Source organism: Pteronotus mesoamericanus, unplaced genomic scaffold, assembly GCF_021234165.1.
Source record: "Pteronotus mesoamericanus isolate MK-2021 breed Mesoamerican mustached bat unplaced genomic scaffold, CSHL_Meso_final contig_263, whole genome shotgun sequence".
NCBI lineage: Eukaryota > Metazoa > Chordata > Mammalia > Chiroptera > Mormoopidae > Pteronotus > Pteronotus mesoamericanus.
In genome coordinates, this window is record NW_026555112.1 from 12,727,469 (window position 1) to 12,749,791 (window position 22,323).

Sequence of the window (22,323 nt, forward strand, 5' to 3'; positions counted from 1 at the left end):
TTTTACTTAAAGTGGTAAGTCTGTACCTTCCTGTCCATATAGAGATAATAGATCCTTTATAAATCAAATGTTAGCATTGTAAATAATGTTAATATGTATTATATTTATACAAAATAAATTTATCTACTTTTGGTGTGATGATATCTTTTAAACCATAATTGTTTTTTAAGAGTCACATTTAAAGATGAACTACACTGACCAGTTTTCCTGAAGCATAATTAAGGGATGCTCTTCTTCACCCACAAATGGTATTCCCCAAATGGCTTCTACTTCCACTTTTTAATAAGTCAACTTATTGTAGCTTATATTAATTAATTGGATAATAAGGGGTAACCACAAGCATCACTATAAGGATGCATATTATGCACTGAGAATAGAGACAAGGTCTCAGATTGCCTTTCTCTGTTGGACCTATAGTTTGCTTTCTTAGCTTTCACATTTGAGACAGTCTTAAGGATTTAGGGGGTGGAGGGAGGAAGAGCTGAGGAGCTGCCTTAAAACCACCAAACAGAACAAATAATGCCAAAGGAAGAAGGGGACTTTTAGAAAATGAGTCATAAATTTACATTTCTGTTTGTTAGGGATTGTTGTATTTCCTTTTTCTGTGTCTGGCTGCCTAGTTCCAGAAGGAAATGACAGAGGACTTGTTCTCCTTCTCAGTGCACCTTTGTTTTTCCTCAGTTGGGTTTCTGGCCTTAATCCATGACTGCTTTTCTCGTACTGATTAATACTAAAGAAATTTTAAGGACCCCCTTCTCTTAAAGTCCAAACCATCACACAGTAGTTTGCACACAGGACAGCTCTTCCTGCCACACTTCAGTGCCACAGGCAGTCGCTGTCAGAATGTGATGTTCTATCATTCACAAATTTGTATTGACCTCCAGGCACTGTCCTATAGGCTTGGGAATACTATTGCTGAACAAATAACAAAAAAACAGCCTTCAGAAATCTTATATTTTAAGTGATTATATCCTTGCACCATTTAACAATTATAGTTATTTACTTACAATAGTTGATAAGTAAAACTTTGCCTTACTACACAGGATTCTATGCCAGCTTGTCTTTTTATTGAAGGGAATTTTAAATCTTACTGGAATCCACCCAGATTTGTTAGTCCTCTAATAAATGTTACAGAATAAGAGCCTGTAACAGAGCCCAGTTTCCCACAAGTTAGTAACAGAACTGCCTAAAGCTGATGAGGTTACCATTACTCAAATTTGAAACGTCCCAAAACCTTTAACAACCCTTGGGAAATAGGATGCTAAAGTTCACGCGACTCCTACAAGCCCCCGACCTGGACGCGCAGCAATGGCGGGGCAGTTTCCCTCCTCGCCGTTAGGGGGCAGTCGATTTTGAGAGGCCCCGTTCTTTCATCCCCCCCACCCAGGGAACGTCACGACTTCCTCTGGCCAGTTCTCCACACCACTCACGCGCAGGCGCCGACGGGAGCGTGTACCGTGGAGCTGAGAGGTCACGAACTCTGACCCCCGCCCAAATACACAAACCCAGAAAGCTGCTTGCCCCCACTTTTGTTTTCCCTCCCCCTTCAGCTTTCTCCAAACTGTCTCCTCTCGGACCCCCCCCGGTAGTCGCCACAGCGGGACCGTGAGGTCCGCGCCCGGCGCAGGACCTAACTTGGCAAAGAAGCCGGTAAGAAGTGCGGGTGTTGAGAAAAGCGGCCCGGGGGCGGGGGTTGCTCTTCCCAACTGCCAACCGATGCACCCCAGAAACACACCACAGCCTCAGGCTTCGGCTGTTGGGGCTGGCTCGCCTGGCACTTTTCGCTGCAGGTTGCTCGGTTGGGCTGGGAGCGAGAAGAGTGGCCAGAGCGGCGGGGCCGAAAGCGCGGGTATTGGAGAAAGGGGAGGCCGTAGCTGGCGGCGCGGGTCCGGTGCATGGAGCGGGGCCGGGCGGCGGGGCACTGGTGGAAGAGTCCGCGAGCGGCTCGGCGTGCAAGCAGCCTCTCCCGTGGCGCCTCCCGCTGCGCCTCTGACCTTTCAACTACAGGAAAAGCTTCCGTCGGGGCGCTTCCCCCTCCTCTGGGAGCCGTGCACTGGGGATTCGTTGCGGGCGAGACGCAGGAGAGCCGGCCCTCGCCCCGAGTGGCTCTGAGCCGAGGCTTGAATCCCTTTCATAGAGGGTCCCTTACTAATTCTCGTGCTTAGTTGGAAGCAACAGATTAACACCCCCAATTTTCACAACAAATTAGACGGGAGTAGCCGCTGCCTTGTACCTTATCTTTTAAGAAATGAAATAGAGCGGCCCGGGGTACTCACTGCACTTGGGTATGGCCAAGCTTCCAGTAGCTCTTTTGTTACGCAACTCTGCCTCCAGCTTCTGTAGATACTGTTCTATGAGTTGCAAATGTTGCCAAGTTTTCCCATAACCTTCACTAAGTAGGTCAGCCTGTTTAAGGTGGGGAGACGGGGGGGGGGGGGGGGGGGGGGGGGGGGGACGGGGGGGGAGGACTGTAAAGGAAAAGCAAAATGAATTGAAAGTAAAACGTTTACGGTTTTTGTGCCTCTGGAAGTTTTAAGTAGGCCTTTGACTTGGAGGTTTTTGAACAACCCTGTATGGCTCGTTCGTTCAACATGACTGTTGTTAAATTTTGCTTATATGTGCAACTGGTAGCTCTAAAAGGTAGTTCCATTTATTTTTTATAAACCTGGATCAACTGAAATACAACTAATGCTATCATTCGTTGTAAGGGTATTTCAGCCTTCTTTTAGGACGGCTTTTGATTTTTCACAAATCAAAGTCAACAAACATTCCCGAAATACTGTTTGCACACGGAGAGAGTAATTCCTACCCTTGGGGAATAGAGAAGACAAAAGAAACAGCATAAGCTAAAGAATTAATAGTATAAATATAACTACCGTTTTTGCATTATAGGACCCTCTGCAACCTCGAAATTTTTTTGAAAGCCATGGACCGGACTTACAGAAAAGTTCACTTTTACATAAAATTTTGCATAAAATATTAGAAGTTAAATCTGTACATCCTAGTTAGCAACTTTTAGTATACACAATAAATTCCGGACCCACCTAGAAAGATTGGATTAAAATATATTTGAACTGAGTCTTAAAGATTAGTTGGAATTATGATGGATGAGGAGCTTGGAATGGTGTATTAGGAGAGAGACTCCTTTCCAGAGTGATGGCAAATAAAATGAGAAGATGAGTAAGTCAGACTATAAAGGAACTCTCCTTTGTGTCCACAGTGCTGGACATGTTATAGGAGCTTAATAAGCATTGAAAACAATACCAGGAACATTATTCTTTGATGGTCTGAAGCAGAAGAAAACGGATATAGTTCAGTTCTCTTAGTATCTTTAGATATTGCTGCTTGTCAAAGTTGCTAACAAAAAGATGGTTTTTGCCTTCTTGGGACTTCAAATATACGTAAAGGTGGTTCTTGCCTTCTAGGGGCCTTTCATGTACACAAAATTGTGTATATTAAATATGCATTCAGGAAACTCACTTCTGGCAGTAGCTGAACCCTTAATACTCTTAACCTAGAGGTCTTGGACTGGCCACAGGAGATTTTATGAGCCCCTTGAAGTTCAGCATGTACCATTATTTATGGTTTAAATGAATGTGAACTTGTGTTTTCTGACTAGGGAAAACTTAAAGTCTATTATTTTTTCAGAGATGTTTGACCCACCCCACAGGGAGGCGGGGGTGGGGTGGGGAGGACATTGTTTTATTTTTAAACTTTTTTTTTTTTTTTTTACTACACTGTACAGAAAGCAATAGCAATACATTTTGCGTCGTGACTCAACACACACAAATTAAATTGAAACCCAGTCTACAGGGGACTTACTATTACTGTGCTCACTATACCTGATGCACTAATTTCTATTCTATTTTCCTTTTTATTAAAAAAAGATACTCAAATTAATTTCCCCATCCATAAGTGGCTCACAACACGAAGTGTGAAAAATACTGCTTTGTCAATATTAATGAGAGCAGCTTACATTCAGTTGATAGGAATGGGACTAATGGGGAAAGAATAGGGGGAGAACAGATGTTGGGAAAAGAAAATGAACTGTATCTGATGTAGTGAAAAAGCACAGACTTAAACTTTTGAATCTGAATGGCAGGATGGCACCATTGATACTGTTTTCTGTGGAGAAGGTACATAGTGGTGAGATCGAGGTAGATGTAAAATAAAATCAGGCCCCAAAATATAGAACTGTGTGTCTTTTGTGTGTGAGCTAGCTCTAGAGTAGTAAAGGCAACATCCTCGTGCTTTTTGCTTTGTCCTTCAGGCAGATAAGAATACTTATCCTTCAGTGCCTACCTCTTCTGGAAAGCTTTCTCCGACCCTTCCTCTCCAGTGAGGTGTTTTTCTGAGCTCCTTTTGTTCATTTATAGAGCATTTTGTTTATTCAGCTAACTTGCAGGGACTACCTCTTATTAATAAGAGACTGTTAGCCAGTGGTATAGATATTTTCACTTATAATGAATTTCTACAATTTTTTTGAAGAGTTTATTGAATCCATTTCATTTATGAAGAAACTGAGCCTCAGGTTAAGTGACATGTAGTTATTTGGTAAGTAGTAAAAATGGGATTGGAACTCTGATTTATTGACTTGAGGTTCAGGGCACTCCACTACCTTTATAAAGTTTCCCCCTCTATTTCTTTCTCTCTTTATCACACCATCCTAGTTTGCTTCATAGCACTTAATACATGATAGTTTCTTTTTTTAATCTGCTTTTTAATTAAAATAAAAGCTCCATGAGGCAGAGGGCAGAGATCTTTTTTTCTTGTTCACTGTCAAGTCCCAAAGTCTCACAGTACCTGATAAGTATGTTTCAGCGAATACTTGTTTAATTTAGATATGAGTACTAGGCACTGTTAAACACTAGTGGTTCATTGAAAAAAAATTCAGCCCTGACCAGTGTGGCTTGGTGTGTCCTGTAAACTGAAAGTTTACCTGTTCCATTCCCAGTCGGGGCACATGCCTCAGTTGTGGGTTGGGTCCCTGGTAGGGGCACGCGTGAGGGGTAGCCAGTCGATGATTCTCGCATTAATGTTTCTCTCCCTCTCTTCTAAAAATAAATAAATAAAATCTTTTTTTAAAAAAAGAAGAAAATTAGTTCACTGAAAACCTATAGTTCTTATCCTTAGAAGTCAGTCTGTTGTTGAAGATGGCCATCTATGCAAACAAGGACAGAGTGCTTTTTTAAATGGGTGTTTAGCCCGTGGCCCATGAGCTACATGCAGCCCAGGGCGGCTATGAATGCAGTCTAACACAAAATCATAAATTTACTTAAAACATTATGAGATTTTTTTGTGTGATTATGTGTCACAACTTATCTAATGGTAGCCCAAGACAACTCTCTTTCATATTTTCATAGTTAAAATCAATTGTAAAGAAAATTCTGTTTCTTAATCTTTGCATTTAGTTTGTCATAAGTATTTTCTCTTCATCATTAAACATTTTTTTCTACATGACTTTAGTGAGAATATTTTTTGCACAAATCTTTGTCCTTTGTGTTTGCTAAAATGTCACCTCAGTAAGGCCATCTTATCTCTTATTAAAAATTACAACTTTGTTCATAAAGACAGACAAAAGTATTGTGGTTACCAGTGGGAAGGGGGTTGGGGAGGTAGTAAAGGGTTAAGAGAGCCAAGTATATGGTGTCAGAAGATGATTTGACTTTGGGTGGTGAGCGCACAATGCAGTATACAGATATGTATCATAGTAATCTACACTTGAAATCTATATAATCTTATTAACCAGTATCACCCCAATGATTTTAATTTAAGCAATTGCAACCCTCTACCCCTACCCTTTTATTATTTTCTGTCACTAGTCTGTACTCTATTTTTCTGTATTCCAGTTTTCATTTTTTGTTGATACTGTATATTTATTTGTTTTTTTCTCTTTCACCCCATCCAAATATAAACTTCACAAGGGGTAGTTTGTTTGCTTTAATACTTCTGTATCCCTAACACTTAGAAAAATGTCATAGAAAGCACTAAAATACTTGTTGAATGGAAGAAACTAAATAAATTATTGGGCCAATGAGTATGAACATTTTCAAGGCTTTTGATACACATTGGCAAATTACTTTTCTAGGAAGGTTATAACATTTTAGACTTCAATCAACAATATGTGAGTAATGCCCTTTTGTCTCAATTTTTGGAGTTAAAATTACTGTTGGAAAACAAGCATATGTTGATCGAGTGATTCTGTGGCATTTGTGGTAGAGAAATCATTAGCAAAGACATGGAAGCATGAAGCAACATGCTAAATTGAAGGAATTACAAGTAGTGTGTAATGACAAGTAATTAGAATGTGTGGTTTAACAAATAACACCTCAAATACTATAAAGGGAAGTCTTTCACAAATATTAAAAGGTGAAATAATATGAAGTATATTGTATTAGGTCAGTCTGGCAACAAAATATGAAAATAGCAATTAGGTAAACATTGGAGTTGAGGTCAAGAAGCTTGAAGACTGGATTATAGTTTAAGTTATCCTCATGGACACAACTCACCCATGTGTATGGCAAGAAAGAGACAGCACTGTCAGAAATCAGTGAAAATGGTATTGAGACAGAAATTAATGAATGATAATAAAGTCATTAGAAACTATTTGTAATTGACTTACAAGAATCTTGAAGGGTTTGTGGTGTGGAATAAGAAGTCGACTTCAGAGGATTACGTTAGTAGTACCCTTGAGGTCTTGTATATATTTTCATAGCTACTTTACATATACTTCTGATTTTTCCCAAAACTAAAATCACCTTTGAAAGGGAAGAGATTTCAGACCGTCAGTGAGATTCAGGAAAGGATGACAGGGCAGCTCATGGCGATTGGGAGAACTGTGTGAGGTGCCAAGGTGCCTTTTTTGGAAGGGAACTGAGGCGTCATTTGTCCTATGTACGGTGTTTCTTGTATCTTCTTCAGTAAATGTTTCTGTTCATATTACTTGGTTGGATACCTTCTGGACAGACCTCGTATATACATAAAAATACAAGATACATAGTTCCATACTCATTTGCCTATTTTTAAAATACTTTTTTGGACAAAAAGAATGATTCCTTTTAAATTTAATTTTCTTTAGAAAAACACTTACGACTATATATCTGTTTTCCCTGTTACTGAATTCCCTTTCATTTTTTAGCTTTCCTTTAAAGCTGGGAATAAAATCTGGACTGATAACCCAAAACTTGATTCTTTTCAAACTGTCAGTAGACCTCCCCCATCAAGAAGATTGTGAATATCAGAATACATTAGGGTAACTGGTAAGCCCTAATATCTTTTATTTCATGAGAAAGTGTAACAGCCTCCAGTCCTTAAGACTCCAGGCCTCAAGTTTTTAAAATTAAGGATTGCAGGGCTGCCTTGCCCTTACTTCTTATGCCTATTTTTATCAACTTAAAACAAAGTTTCTGGTGTGTTGTGGTATGCTTGAAAAAAATCAAATTAATTTTATTCTGTGACTTTTCTAGAAACTTTGGAGGTTATTTGAAACAACATAGCCATAAAACTAAATTTGTCATTTACTAAGGAACTCACAAAGCAAGAAATTAGAAGGACCCTGATTTGGAAGTAGCCAAAAGTAGATCTCTTGATATATAAGAATAAGGGATTTTTCTTCTTCTTCTTGAGATTTCTTCAACTGACAGCAGAAAATTGCAGTCATTACCAAATTAAATTTGTTGAGTAGCTTAGTAGTAGTGTTCAGGGGACATCTGGTTGAAGATTTCTGTGTATCAGTAGTAGAAACAAATTAGAGTGGTTGCTGGGCTGTGATGATTGTATCAGTAGGCATGTCTGTGCTAGTCTTCTCTTTTGGTAAATAGGCCTCCAGAAATACAGAAACTGCCAATCATATTAACCTTTCTTTCTGTCTTCCTGCCCTACCTTCAGTGATTATTTCAAGAGATAAGCACACAACCCAGGCTAGGCCAGCCTGAATCTATTACCAAGATTTTAAAATTAAATTTGAGAAGACTACCTTTCCTTTCCTGGTACTTTACTGCAAAGTTGCAAATAAGAAGCCACATAGGGAGTAGCTAAGGTAGGGAGATTCCTGACAGGATCAGAAATACTAGCTCCAGTTTTCCCCAAGGTCAGCTCTCCTGTGGTCCTAATAGTATATGTTCCCCTGTCCCCTGACCCCCTTTTTTTGCTCAACTAGCAGTAGTTAAGCTAATGCACTCTCACAGATACCTGCTTTCATGCCAGATACCTACTTCATTCTCACTAGTTTTCATCACTTTCCCCCTTGCTAATATTTTTGTCTTTCAGAGTGAATAATACTATCTTGTGGAAATTCTTGAATTTTAGTAAAACTTAAGTTTGGATAGGATTTGTAATTAATTTAGATAGTGTGCCTCTTTTTTGTAAATGGTGGAAATATTTTGGAATAAATAAGATAGGATGATGTATTTTAATTGTTCTCTGGATCTTTTTACATCGAAATACTCATGTGTACTGTACTCCTGGATAGTTTAATGACAGAAGTAGGTAATGATGAATACGGGATTATAGATTTGACTATATCACTGTATGTGCCTTCCTAGACTTGAATCTTTTTTAAAAATTATTTATTGGTTTATTTAAAGATTACTGATTTATGTATCAGTTTGTTATTCCACTTATTTATACATTCATTGGTTGATTCTTGTATGTGCCCTGGCCAGGGATTACATCTATAACCTTGGCATATCGGGACAATGCTCTTAACCAACTGAGCTACCTGGCCAGGGTCCTAGACTTGAATCTTAAGTTAATGAGCAGGCTTCCAGTCAGTTGGTGGCGTAGGTAAATGTGACACTCACATTCTTCCACAAATCACATTAAAAATATAATTAAACTACGGAACAATATCGTTCAGAACTGCGTAAAATCTAAGTGAACAGGGGTCCTAAAACTTAAGAATATAAAGAAGAAGCCACATCGATACTGGTAGGAGGGGTGGAGACACAGAATGGGCTGGTCCCACACCCAGGTATAGCAGGGAAAATTTGGTGGGGTATCTCAGTTGCAGAGGTTCTCCTGAGGAATGAGGAGTCCCAACTGCATACCTGGCTGCAAGCCCAAGGTTTCAGTGCTGGGAATAGAAGTCCCCATAACTTCTGGCTGTCAAAACCAGCAAGAATTGTGGCTGAGTGAGACTGAAGGTGGCTGGAGTCTCAGGCATCCCCTTTAAAGGATCTGCACACATACTTACTCAGACTCATTCCCTCTGAGCTACAACACTGAGGCAGTGGCTGGGAAGGAACCAAGAACATACAGGGAGGAACTGAAGTGTCTGGCATCAGGGTGAGAGCTGGAGGGGCAGTTTTCTTCTCTTTGACAGAAGTGATGACAGAGGCCATTGTTCCTCTTCTCAGCCCTTCCCCACAGAGCAAGTAGGTGACTGCCATATCTGAGTCTCCATAAATCTAGCTAACACCGCTTACTCTGGCCTAGTGATTCCCTGAGACCCCCATGTACCAACCTGTGGGCCCACCCAAACTGTTTCCAGTGGCTTTTTTACACGAATGGATGGTTTGTCTCGGCTCATGCTTCAGACTTTCCTAAAATCTCTCAAACAAGCAGTATCTGGCCTTGGCATGCCCTGTACCTCTCACTGAGTGACTTGCAGCTAGGTACTAGTGGCAGCCAGCCTTGGTTTGCAGTTTGGCCTCTCAGGGCACCTACAAGCCCAGCACAAGTAGCAGCCCATCTGCAGATCATTTTGTAGCTCATGCCGGGTGGCCCAAGGCAGAACATAGGCAGTGGCTGACTTAGGCCTATGCCTCCTGGGTGACCCCAGAGCCAGCGCACCTAGTGGACAGTTTCAGACCATGTTGAAGCACCATCTAACCACCTCCACAAGCGACACAGTCAAGGGGTGGATTCAGTGGGCACCAGAGTCCTGTTGAATAAATCCTACTCCATGGGTTAGACCCTTGCACGGATGATCCTCCACCATCATTACACCAGTCTTTGCAGCCAACTGACCTGGAGGTAAATCCCTCTGATTGATGTGTCAGTGGCAATCAAGGCTTAACTACAACAGGAGGGTGTGCACAGCCCACATGGAAGTGGAAGGGCCTGTACCTGGAGTGCCCCTCTTAGGTGAATGGGGAGCCTGTGCCACTGGACCCTACAGGACACCTACTACATTAGGCCACTACCAAGCCTGGGAGACATAACAATTCTACCAAATACATAGAAACAAACACAGGGAGGCTGCCAAAATGAGGAGACAAAGAAATATGTTTCAAATGAAAAAAACAAAACTCCAGAAAAAGAACTAAACAAAATGGAGACGATCTATGAGATACAGAGTTCAAAACACTGGTTACAAAGAAGTATAGTGAAGTCGGGAAGAGTAGATGAACTTAGAACTTCAACAGCAATAAAAAAGGACATGGGAACCATAAAAAGAGCTGTTAGAAAAGGGCTGAAATGAAAAATAATTTACAGGGAATCAATAGTAGAATAGATGAAGCTGAGAATCAAAACCGCAATTTGGACTATAAGGAATCAAAAAATATCTAACCAGAACAGCAAAAAGAAAAGAAATTTTTAAAAAATGAGGATAGGGTAAGGAGCCTCTGGGACAGCTTCAGGTGTGCCAACATTTGCATCAGGGGGGTGCTGGAAGGAGAAGAGAGAGCAAGAAATTGAAAACCTACTTGAAAAAATGACAGAAAATTTCCCTAACATGGTGAAGGAAATTGACATACAAGTCCAGGAATCTCAGAGTCCCAAACAAGGTGAACCCAAGGAGGCCCACACCAAGACACATCATAATTAAACTGCAAAAAGTTAAAAGACAAAGAATCTTAAAAGCTAGCAAGAGAAAAGCAGTTAGATACAAGGGACCGCCCTTAAGACTGTCAGCTGATTTCTCAGTAGAAGCTTTGTGGGCCAGAAGTTTGGCAAGAAATATTCAAAGTGGTGAAAAGCAAGGACCTACAACCAAGATTACTGTACCTAACAAAGCTATCATTTACAATCAAAGAATAGATAAAGTGTTCCCCAGACAAGAAAAAGCTAAAGGAGTTCATGACAACCAGACCAGTATTGTATGAAATGTTAAAGGGTGTTCTTGAAGAAAGAGGAAGATGATGAAGAACAATAAAACAGCAAAAAAAATTTATCAACAATTGAATCTGAAAACAAAATAAACACACAGAACAGTAACAGACTCATAGATCCAGGGAACATTTTGATGGTTGCCAAATGGGAGGGATGTTGAGTGAAAAAGGTGAAGGGATTAAGAAGTGCATATTGGTAGTGACAGAATAGTCATGGGGGTGTAGAGTACAGCATAGGAAATATAGTCAGTAACATACTAATACCTATGTATGGTCAGATGGGTACAAGATTTATCAAGATGATCACTTAGTAAGTTATATAATGTCTCACTGGGGTGAACTCCCTGAAACTGATACTATATTGTATGCCAACTGTGATTGGAAAATAAATGATTTTTAAAAATATGTTAATGAGCTGGCTTGGCAGACACAGGCTTTACAGGTAGGATATGATAGTTTAAGGTCATAATGGAAGCTGTGTGTAGCTAGCAAGGGGTCAAGAGTTGGAAAAGTGGTCTTAGTCTGCCTTTCTGGTCAAATGTGTTTTCCAGATTCCTCTTGTTTCTCGTTTTGCTCAGCACAAATTAAGGTATACAATCACTAAAATAAATATTCCAAAAAAACTTTACCTGAGCATTCTTTTGCTGAGTACTTTGAATTATATGGCTCTATAAAACAATATTACATAAGGGCTCTAGAAAACTGTGGTAGTGCAGAGGTTTTCTATAGAGAGAAGTAGAAAATTGCTTTGTTGGGTCAAAAAGTGGTATCCATCAAATATATGTATGCATGTATTTTTTAAGAGGGGCATGTAGCTTTAGTCAGATTCTCTAAGAAGTTTGTAACTTCAAAAAAAAAGGTGATGAAACCATTTCAGTTTCCTGCTCTTTTCTTCCTAAATGGGGGAGACAGGGAGTAATCTGAATATCTCTAAATTCAGTACTCAAGAATTCTCTTCCAAAATATTAACATTCAAATCCATTAACACTGTGTTACCTGTAGCATTGCTAAAAACAAAGTACATAATTAAGCACGAATGTTTTCATGCATACATACACACATGTGCATGACACAGTAATTAAAATTTTAAAGGAACTAACACTCAGTGAGAAATAAATCTCCATCCCTCCCTTTTTCCAGATTTCCAGTTCTCCTTGAAGGTAGTCATTCTGTTTTCTTGTGTTCTTTCAGTTAGTTTTCCCCTCTCTCAAGGTAGCATTTTAAAGATTTCTTTACATAGATCTTGCACATATCTTACTAGATATAATGCCTAAGTGTTATGGACTGAATTGTCTACCCTGCCATCCCATTCATATTTTGAAGAAATGACACCTGAAAATGTGACTGTATTTACAAATGAAGCCTTTAAAGAGGTAACTGAGTTAAAATGAGGTCATTAGGGTGGGCCCTAATCCAATGACTATTGTTCCTGTAAGAAGAGATTACAGACAACTGTTACAGAGAAAAATAATTTTTTTTTAAAAAGAGTACAACACAAATTAAGAGTGTAGGCAGATAAACCTACAGTGAGAAGAGGGCCATCTACAAGCCAGGGAGATCAGTCTCCGAAGAAACCAATCCTGCCCACTCAGACTCAGACTGCTCGTCTCAGACTTCTAGCTTTCAGAATTGTGAGAAAATTCATTTTGGTTGTTTAAACCATGCAACCTGTGCTACTTTGTTATATCAGCCTTAGTAAACCAATATAAATTTTTAGTACTGGAAAAGTGGGGTGCTGTTTTAATAAATGCCTAAAAGCTTGGAGCTGAGAAATGGGTAGAAGCTGGAAGAGATTTGACATGCATGCTAGAAAAAGCCTGAGGTGGCCTAAAGAGATTGTTGGTAGAAATAGAGATGCCAAAGGCAATTCTGGTGAGGGTTCAGAAAGAACAGAGGAGAGCTGTAGAAAAAGCCACTGTCATCTTAGAGATGCTCGCATATCACCCACCATACACAGAATGTTGGTAGATGTGAAAATGAAAGGTGCTTCTGACGAGGTCTCCTATGAAAGTGAGCATGTTGCTGGAAACTGGAGCAAGGGAACCTTGTTATAAAGTGGCAAAGAACTTGGCTGTATTGTGTTCTAGTGTTTTGTGTAAAGTAGAACTTGTGATACACTTGGGTATTTATCTGAGATTTCTATGCAAAGTGTTGGAGATGCAGCCTCATTTCCCATTGCTGCTTATAGTAAAATGTGAGAAGAGTGAGAGAAATCAAAGAAGTTGTTATTAAGAAATATAGAACCAGAATTTGAAGATTTGGAAAATACTCAGCTTATCCATATTGCAGTGAAATGATTCTAGAGAAATCTTTCATCCTTCCAAATCAGTGCAGTTATTTTGTCATTTTTTACAATATTTGATAAGTGTGTTAAATGGCTACAGTGATGTGTTTGTTTATAGTTAGGATTGCCTTTGTTTAAATAAATAAAGTACTGATTTGTATTCATGTTCTCCTGGTTAGCCTTCAGTGAAAAGTGAAATTGTTTGGTTGAATAGTTTTTTTAAGTAGCTATTTTTTAAATATATAAAAGCAGAATAATTTTATGAGCCCCTATATAACCTGCACCAGTCTTCAGGAACTGTCAGTGCATGGCCAATTTTGTTTTATTTATTCCCTCTCACCCTACCCACCTAACTGGATAGCTTTGAAGAAAATCCTATTGTATAATTTCGTTTCTAAATTCTTCAATAAATATGTTTTTATGGGTATACTTTATGAAAAGACATCTTTTTATTTTTGGCAGGATATTTTCGCAGTTAGATCATGGCAACCATAGAAGAAATTGCACATCAAATTATTGAACAACAGATGGGAGAGGTATGTCTAGTTTATAGTTTACTCACTGATTCGCCAGACTTAATTATACCAAATGTATATTCTAGGTTCTGGAGTACAGAGATAAAAGACACTCTACCCCTACTTAGCTTTAATCTAATGAGATACAGTTGAATAATCGGATAATCTCAATAGGATATAGCAAGTGCTATGATAGTAGTTGTATAGGGTGTTATGGCAGCACAGAAGAAAATAGCTAAGAATTGTGGAGGTGTGTGGGGACCTGGCCGGGGAATACTTTTGGAGGGTACAGAACCCAAGGGCAGTTTGAATGGACCAGTGGGAGCAGATCCATGTCAATAGACAGCTTCATTTTTGAGACAATTAGTACATCCTCCTTCATAATAAGAGGTACCATAATCCACAAGGTTTTGAAAGTATCTAGGGGTTCTTGCAGAAAATCAGCAAAGTCAAAATTATTTTCATAATAATACTAAAATGTTATTTGCCTTTTCACTATCATTCTCTCACAGTATACAGCAGAATTTTCCAGAGACTACATGGCATGTGACATTGTATGATGAAATATCAACATTAAAAGGTGTACATAACCACTGTTTCCCAAATGACCAATACATGATGTTCCATAATCACTCATGAGTAAAGGAGCCATTCAAATTGCAGGATAGACCAATAGATTTTTATATAGTTTCTGATTCCACATTGCAACAAACTTTTAGCCACCAGTTGTCAGGTTTTGGTGTAGTATCAAAGAACAGTTTCTACAATGTGAAGAGGCTTAATATAAGATATTCCTCCCCCTTCAATCCATAATTGTGAGGCCGTATTTTCTTTTTTATTTCTTTCAATATTTTAACCCAAATAATGTAACAGATTAAATGAAGAGACAGATAGGAGGATCTAGCTTCTATTAAGCTAGACAGTTTTCAAAAATGTAAGAAATCATTGCCACTGTCCACACTAAATTTTTGTTTGTTTGGAAAATACACATATTTTTCATAAAAGAAAAAATACTTTGTTACTTATGTTAACATTTAATGTTAGTTTTAAATTTTTAATTAATATTTTAAAATTTTCTCTGAATTCCTAATATGATGATTATCATACATATAACTCATATAAACAAAAGCCGTTTGGGACTTTCATTAATTTTTAGAGTGTAATGGGATCCTGAGACTGGAAAACTTTTTCCATAATTTCTTAATGTATTTATTCTTTATTGAAGACCATTTGGATTGCTTTAGTTACCAGTTATAATTGCTATGCTGCAGTAAACATCCTTTTACTCATCTAAACAAAGTGTCCCAACCCAATGACAGTTGCACTGTGCATGCACCTAATGATGTTTCCTTTAAGAAATAACTGTGAGCTGTTAGATTTTTATTCAGTTCACAGTGAATATTACTGATAGAAATAACCCCTCCTCCCCCCAAAAACCCCATAAAACAGCTTAAAGTTTGCATGGTAAAATTTGTTACAGATGAACTGATTTAGAGTCACATCTTCAGATATCATTGAAAATTTTAGAAATTTTTAGGGAGGGTAGAGACTGGACTTGGTAGAAATAATCTGTATAAAATTGGCAACAGTTAAAACTACATATAGAAAAATAGGACAGGATAGAAATAATGGTCAATAAAGAAAACTAAAATTGGCAGCAGCTATAATCAGTACAGTCTGCTCTGGACAAAAACTGATTAGTGATTCAGAAGTTTGTTGTAAATTTTGCACAGAAAATAATCTTGATGAAAATATTTTAGGAAACAGAAAAAGATGAAAACAAACCAACTCTACCATTTAAAAATTGAGTCAAGGAATTAAAATGGCTTAATGAGTTTAAGAATATGCTCAACAACAAAAATCCTCAATGCTAGGCCAGTTCTCTTTATTTGTGGACTTGCTTTTCCCCAAACTACTCCATCTCAGTAGATGGCAATTCTTTCCTCCCAGTTCCTCAGGCCAAAATTTTATAGTCATCCGTGACTGTTCTCTCCTTATATTCCACATCCAGTCAATCAGCTTATCTTGTCATCTTTCATCTCATAAATTATCCCAAATTCAATTGTCCCCTAAGCCCCCAGCATGGTTTCTATCCTTTTCACATCCAGTATCTCTGCCCCATATAATACCCAAATATTGCCAGTATCTGTGCAATAACATCCTTTCTGGTCTCCCTTAATTCTGCTCTTAAATTCACAGTCTAGTCTTCACACTAAATCTAAAATGATCCTTTTTGAAGATCTTGGCACTCCACTGCTCTGTAAACCCTCGAGTACATCTCCATTTCACAGTGTAAGAAATCCAGAGTTTGTATAGCCTGGGAAACCTTACATGATCTGGCCCCTACTGTCATTCAGATCCTGTCTTCGGTATACCGTAATCCCTCTCTTCCACTTTGTTCCACTTACATGGTATTCTTGCCATGCATCTTGCCTCATGCGTCCAACACACTTATGCTCCACTGCCTTCTTTTTTGTTTTATTTCCTCTACCCGGGGTGTACTTCCCCTAGCTAGTCCTAAACCTTGGTCTGATACTTCACTCGGGTCTGTGCAAAAATGTTATCTCCTCATCGCTCCCGTTCCGTCAGTGACTCTCACCTTACCCTGCTTTAGTTTTCTTCATGCCACTTCAATACCACCTGACAATATTATTTGCTTATTTGGTTTTTATCTGTCTTTTCTCACTAAAATAAAAACTTTATGAGAACAAAGATTTTGTTTATTTCTCTTTCCCAGGACTCAGAACAAAGAGTGCTTTGCAAATAGAATACACCCAAAACATGTTTGTCTAAATGGAAGGTGGAAGGGAAGGGGAAGGAAGGATTCAAAATAGTGAGGTCTAAATGTTCTTACTGTTGTACCTTTATTTATTTGCACATTTGTTTATTTCTGTAAGATACAATTTCGTGGAAGTAGAATTACCAACTTAAAAGGTGTGCGTGTTTATGTATTATAGTGAGTATATACATAATGGGTATGCTTTTCTGGCTTTGTTGAAAGTATGAGAAAGTTTTGTTCTTCAAGAAAAAAAAAATTGAGTTGATTTGATTATTAATGTTACATGATTGCATTAGGTTGTTACAGACCAGCAGACTGGCCAGAAAATCCAGATTGTGACAGCCCTTGATCATAACACACAAGGCAAGCAGTTCATTCTGACAAATCACGATGGCTCTACTCCAAGCAAAGTTATTCTGGCCAGGCAAGATTCCACGCCAGGGAAAGTTTTTCTTACAACTCCAGATGCAGCAGGTGTCAACCAGTTATTTTTCACAACTCCTGATCTGTCTACACAACACCTCCAGGTAAATAACTACAGAGTGTCTTTTCAGCTTACACTTGAAAAGAATTAAAAAGCATGTCCTGAGTCCTGACATTAAAACTTTAGCTCCTGCATGTGCAGTAGGAAAAAGAAAATCTTCCGTAAAGTTATGTGCTGTGCAGATTATATGTGGTGACTGTCCTCTCCTATAGGCCATTATATTTTTCTTCATGTGTCCTTAACACCCATATATTTTGGGGGTTCTTAGCTGCATACAGGAAGATCCATTCTGGCTAGTTAGGAAACGCTGGCCAGGTGGCTCAGGTGGTTGGAGCATCATCCTATACACCAAGAGATTGTGTTTTTGACCCCCAATGAGGGCACATACCTAGGTTGCAGATTTACTCCCCAGTCAAGGCATGTATGGAAGACAGCCAGTCGATGTTTTTCTCTCATTGTTCTCTCTCTCTCTCAACTCTCTCTCTGTCCCTCTCTCTTTCTCTTTCCCTCTCCCTTTCTCCCTCCCTTTTTCTCTTTCTAAAAATCAATAAACATATCCTTGGGGGAGGATTTTTTATTTTAAAAAAAAACAGAATTTTAGAGAGCTCAAAGAATTGTTGGAAAGGCTGAAGAGAACAGTTCCAGATCAGATTTCCAAAAAATAACTACTGGAACATACTTTAGAAATTGCTTCTAAGAAACCTGCTACCTCTGCACAGTTCAGAACTGCCAGATCAGGAGGATCTTCTGTAGCTGCAGTTTCCAGGACCAAGGTGCCTGCGCCAACAAGCATTTCCAAATCAAGAAATTGGTATCATAGCTGCCATCTTTGTCAGTTTGTTTCTTCTGTTGTCATCTGCACCTTCGTTGATGTAGCAAGCCATCTACCCTATCGTCTGCTTTAATAAATCCTGGAACTCAGTAATGTAAATTAACTTTACATTGTGTTGGTGTTAATTTTTGCTAGTTATACCTTATTCTTCAAAAGTCAGTTAAGGCTTTTATACACTAATGCCTGTGGTTATATAGATATTTTTACTGCTTTTTGCTGTAATTGCATACAAATAAAGTGAATCCTTAAGTTTGCCCTCAGATTTTGGGGAGTGCCCACTTAAAATTGGATTCTATTTTTTTTTTTATGAAAGACTGATCTATGAAAATTCCTTGTAGCAGTGAAAAACTCCTAATTTGTAAAATAGAAAATCTTTGCCTGTGTATCCTGATAGATTCTATTCTTTCAGTTACATCATTTCTTCGAAACTGCTAAGGTAGAAAATGGGTAGAACTTATAAAAAGTTATCAACAAGACAGCAGTCACTAAAAAAAGTTATATTGTGTACCTTTATTTTATTAATAGAGTTGATTTTTTTTTAAGTTTTACATTTATAGAAATATTAAGCAGTTACTACACAGAGTTCACATATAACCTTCCAACATAAAATTTCTCCTTTTAACATTTTTGCATTAGTATGACACATTTGTTATAATTAATGAACTCTCATTGATACGTTATTAACTAAAATTAATAGATATCTTTAGCTTTCCCTAATTTTTACCTAATATTCTTTTTTTGTTTTAAAGTAACATGTTGCAATTAGTTGCCATGTCTCCTTAGACTCCTCTTAACTATGACAGTTTCTCAGACTTTGTATTTGATGGCCTTGACAGTTTTGAGGAGTGCTGGTCAGGTATATTGGAGGCCACCCCACTGAAACTTTGGCGGTTTTTCTCATGTAAGATTGGGGTAGTGGGTTTTGGGGAGGAGGATCAAAGAGGTTAAGTGCCATTTTCATCACATCCTATCAAGGGTACTTATATCATCATGTTTTATGACTGGCGACATTAACCTTAACCACCTGGCTGAAGAAATATGTGTCAGATTTCTCCACTGTAAAGTTACTATTTTGTGTAAAATTTCTGTAGTATAAAAATAAAGGTAATATTGGTACTTTATGGATCATAGCTAAAAGCAGTTAAAAAGAAATAAGTATAGGATAGAATTCCCTGGGCCAAGATGATTTGATTTCAGGTTTAGGGACCTAAGACAGTATATGGGCAAGTCCCTTTCCCTCTCTATACTATTAGAAATTAATAGCAGACAAAATAGTAGCACCATTTGCAATAGATAAACTGTTGAGGAAAAGAATGATTTGTTTTAGGTGTTTTCAAGGACATCTAATACCAGAATTTGGGTCTTTCTTTTAATTGAAGACAGATTTTTATGGTGATATAAAAAGAAATAATACCACTATAGCATAATAAAGGACAGCTATTTTAAGGACTGTTTAAAGTTTTTTTAATCAAAATTACTCCTGAAGGCATTCACACCCCTAAAGGAAGAAAAGGAATCAAAGTAGAGGATTACTTTGTGGGTTGTTTTAAAACAGGGGGAAGGTGTTTACTAAATGCCATATCACATTTTTTGGGTTGAATTAATTTGTTCACTTTTCAAAGGATTGGAAGAAAATGATGAAAAGTTTGAAGGATAAACCTAAAAGAAGAAAGTAGTATTTTTTTTTTTACCAGCATTAACTGTACTTAATGATAAGCCCTTCATGTAATCTGAAGAGGCTTGGTAGCTCACCCAAGGCTGTCCCGCCTAGGACTGACTTGCTACCGTTTATCAGACTCCAGAGCCCATGCTCTCAACCGCTGCCCCTAACCCAAACCTGAGAAGAACTCAGTAATGAAAAATTTATACCTTTGTATATCAATTATATTTCCATAATCATAAGTTAATTCATCAACAAAATTCTTTTCTTTATAACTTTCTTTTAAAAACTTAAGAGTTATTTTTTATGCTGTTATGGCATATTATAGTCAATCCATTTAGAAAGATTCTAAGTAATTTAAAGGCAAATGTCATAATAGGACTGATAACTGCTGCGATAATTTGACTTGTTCCATACGAATATTAAATGCTGACTCTGAGATATATTAAAAACTACTTATGTATTTATGTGTTTAACAGTCTGTTTACATTAATGAAATTATTATAAAACAAATTTAAAAGGTCTGTCTTTGCTTCCTATAACACTGAAATTTTTACCTATATGTTAAAATTACAAATAGTTTAATTGCTATATGTATATAATAAGGTTAAGAGTTTCAGAATAACTTACAAAAAAGAAAGCAAAAAGTAAGACTGACAGCGTTCTTTCTTTTTTTACATGAGAGTGTTACTGAGTAATAACAAATTACTGTGTTTTGTTTTTGTTTTGGGGGGGGTTTTACTTAGCTCTTAACAGATAATTCTTCTTCAGACCAAGGACCAAATAAGATTTTTGATCTTTGCGTAGTATGTGGAGACAAAGCATCAGGTAACATTAAAAATACCTTCTTATATGTGCTGTGTTGTTAAAGTAACTACCACACTACTATGTTTCTTTTACTGAAAGTAAAATGAAAAAATAAAAGAACGTGTGGTTTTTATGGTTCATATTTGTAACCTGCGAAACTTAAGTGATTTTTCCCCAGAGCTTTTTACTCACATAAGAATTTTTCACTTCAGTGCAGTTTAATTTGATCTTGCAATGACGTAAAATGCATATTTCAAAGAATTATGAGTTAACCTTTTGAAAGTAAATTGAACATGGGGAAAGTTTTTTTAATATGACACCATTTTTGTCATAGAATTGCTAAAAAATGAATTGTGATTCTTAGTAATATACAACATTAAGTTATTAACCGACCCGTTGATCCCTGTTCTCATTCTAGGAATACAGAGTAAATTGAATTATTATGGTAGAAAAAGCTCTGGTTACCTTTATGTAATTCTTTGCATAGCTGAGCAGACATTTCTTCAAACCTATTACTGGTACTTAGGGCTATGTCATTTTAATTCTGGCCATTACTCCTTCATGCCAGAAATACAAACCTCTGTTCATTCATATGTATTTACAAGTGCCACTGGGATATAGGTAAAGGGCCCAGGTTTGTTTTGTTTTGTTTTAATTTTCTTTAATCTATTCCTGTAGCTTAATTAGAAAAATCTCCACTAGAGCTTTTCTCAGAGTGTTCAGTTTGGTAGTAGATGTTGTGTCAAAGAAACAGTTTGTGAAATGATAGGTTAATCAGAGTGCAGCAGATATCTCCAGATACTTAAAAAGTGTAACCCACAGTAAAGAGACATTATTATCAAACACTAATTACTGATATCCTGTTTTTGGAGCATAGTTTTCATATTAAAATATATTTATACAGTATTTAACAGAACTATAATTTGTGATATCGGAAGTGAAAATAATTTCATATTGCTTAATATATCCTATCAGAGAATATGGTTGTTTCATCTTCTGTTTGGTAACTCCTAAATTTCTTTTTATGTCATAAACTAAAAAAATCTGTTTTATCTCATATGTTGTTTAAAGGGAAGAAATGGGCTTATTAAAATATGTGACTTTTCTAAACATTTTGTCTCTAGGGCGTCATTATGGAGCAGTAACTTGTGAAGGCTGTAAAGGATTTTTTAAAAGAAGTATCCGAAAAAACTTAGTTTATTCATGTCGCGGATCAAAGGACTGTATTATCAATAAACACCACCGAAACCGCTGTCAATACTGCAGGTTACAGAGGTGTATTGCATTTGGAATGAAACAAGACTGTATGTATTAGCTTTAAAGGAGAAAAATTAAGGATTTGGGAAAACTCTAGAAGTATGTTAAAATTAGCGCATTAAAATATGTCAGTTTTATATGCCTTTTAATTTACAGTTTTCCAACTAAAAATATAGAAATATGTACCCAAGTATGTATTCTTAATTCACTTAACAAATATTTATTGAGTGCCTATGTGCCACTTGTGTATTTGCAGTTTGGACATGGTAAAAAAAAAAAAAGGGCACAACTAACTAAGTTTAGTTTTTAATAGCTAATATTGCCTGCGCTGTCACTATGCCTAACTCTGTATAGTGTACGAAATAAGTTTCTTTTTCTCACAGCAAAATTCTATGCAGTAGGTACTACTGTTACCCACTTTACATTTGTGTAAACAAATTTAGTAACTTGTCCAAGGACACACAACTAATAAGTGGTAGAACTTGGATTTGAATATTGGTGACTTTTTTCCTCAGAAAATGCGCATTTGAACAACTCTACTGTCTCCTTAATATCATGAAATAAAATTCCTGTAAAATAAGTGAAATATATGTTTTATAAATGAAGACTAAGCAGTTGAATTATTTCTCAAACTGCCCTTAACTAAAAGGG

The 22,323-nt window shown here is 37.4% G+C and overlaps 1 protein-coding gene across 2 annotated transcripts in view; it reads left to right on the forward strand.

The window, feature by feature from the left end:
- The first annotated feature begins 1,509 nt into the window (after positions 1–1,509).
- The window catches only part of NR2C1 (nuclear receptor subfamily 2 group C member 1), a 43,156-nt gene continuing 22,342 nt past the window's right edge, over positions 1,510–22,323 (forward strand). For both annotated transcript variants that reach the window (XM_054574696.1, XM_054574697.1), the window contains exons 1-5: positions 1,510–1,650; positions 13,801–13,874; positions 16,929–17,159; positions 20,355–20,436; positions 21,540–21,719. In XM_054574696.1, coding sequence (XP_054430671.1) covers positions 13,821–13,874; positions 16,929–17,159; positions 20,355–20,436; positions 21,540–21,719 — 547 coding nt within the window. In that variant the 5' untranslated portion in view covers positions 1,510–1,650; positions 13,801–13,820. The remainder of the gene's footprint in view (positions 1,651–13,800; positions 13,875–16,928; positions 17,160–20,354; positions 20,437–21,539; positions 21,720–22,323) is intronic.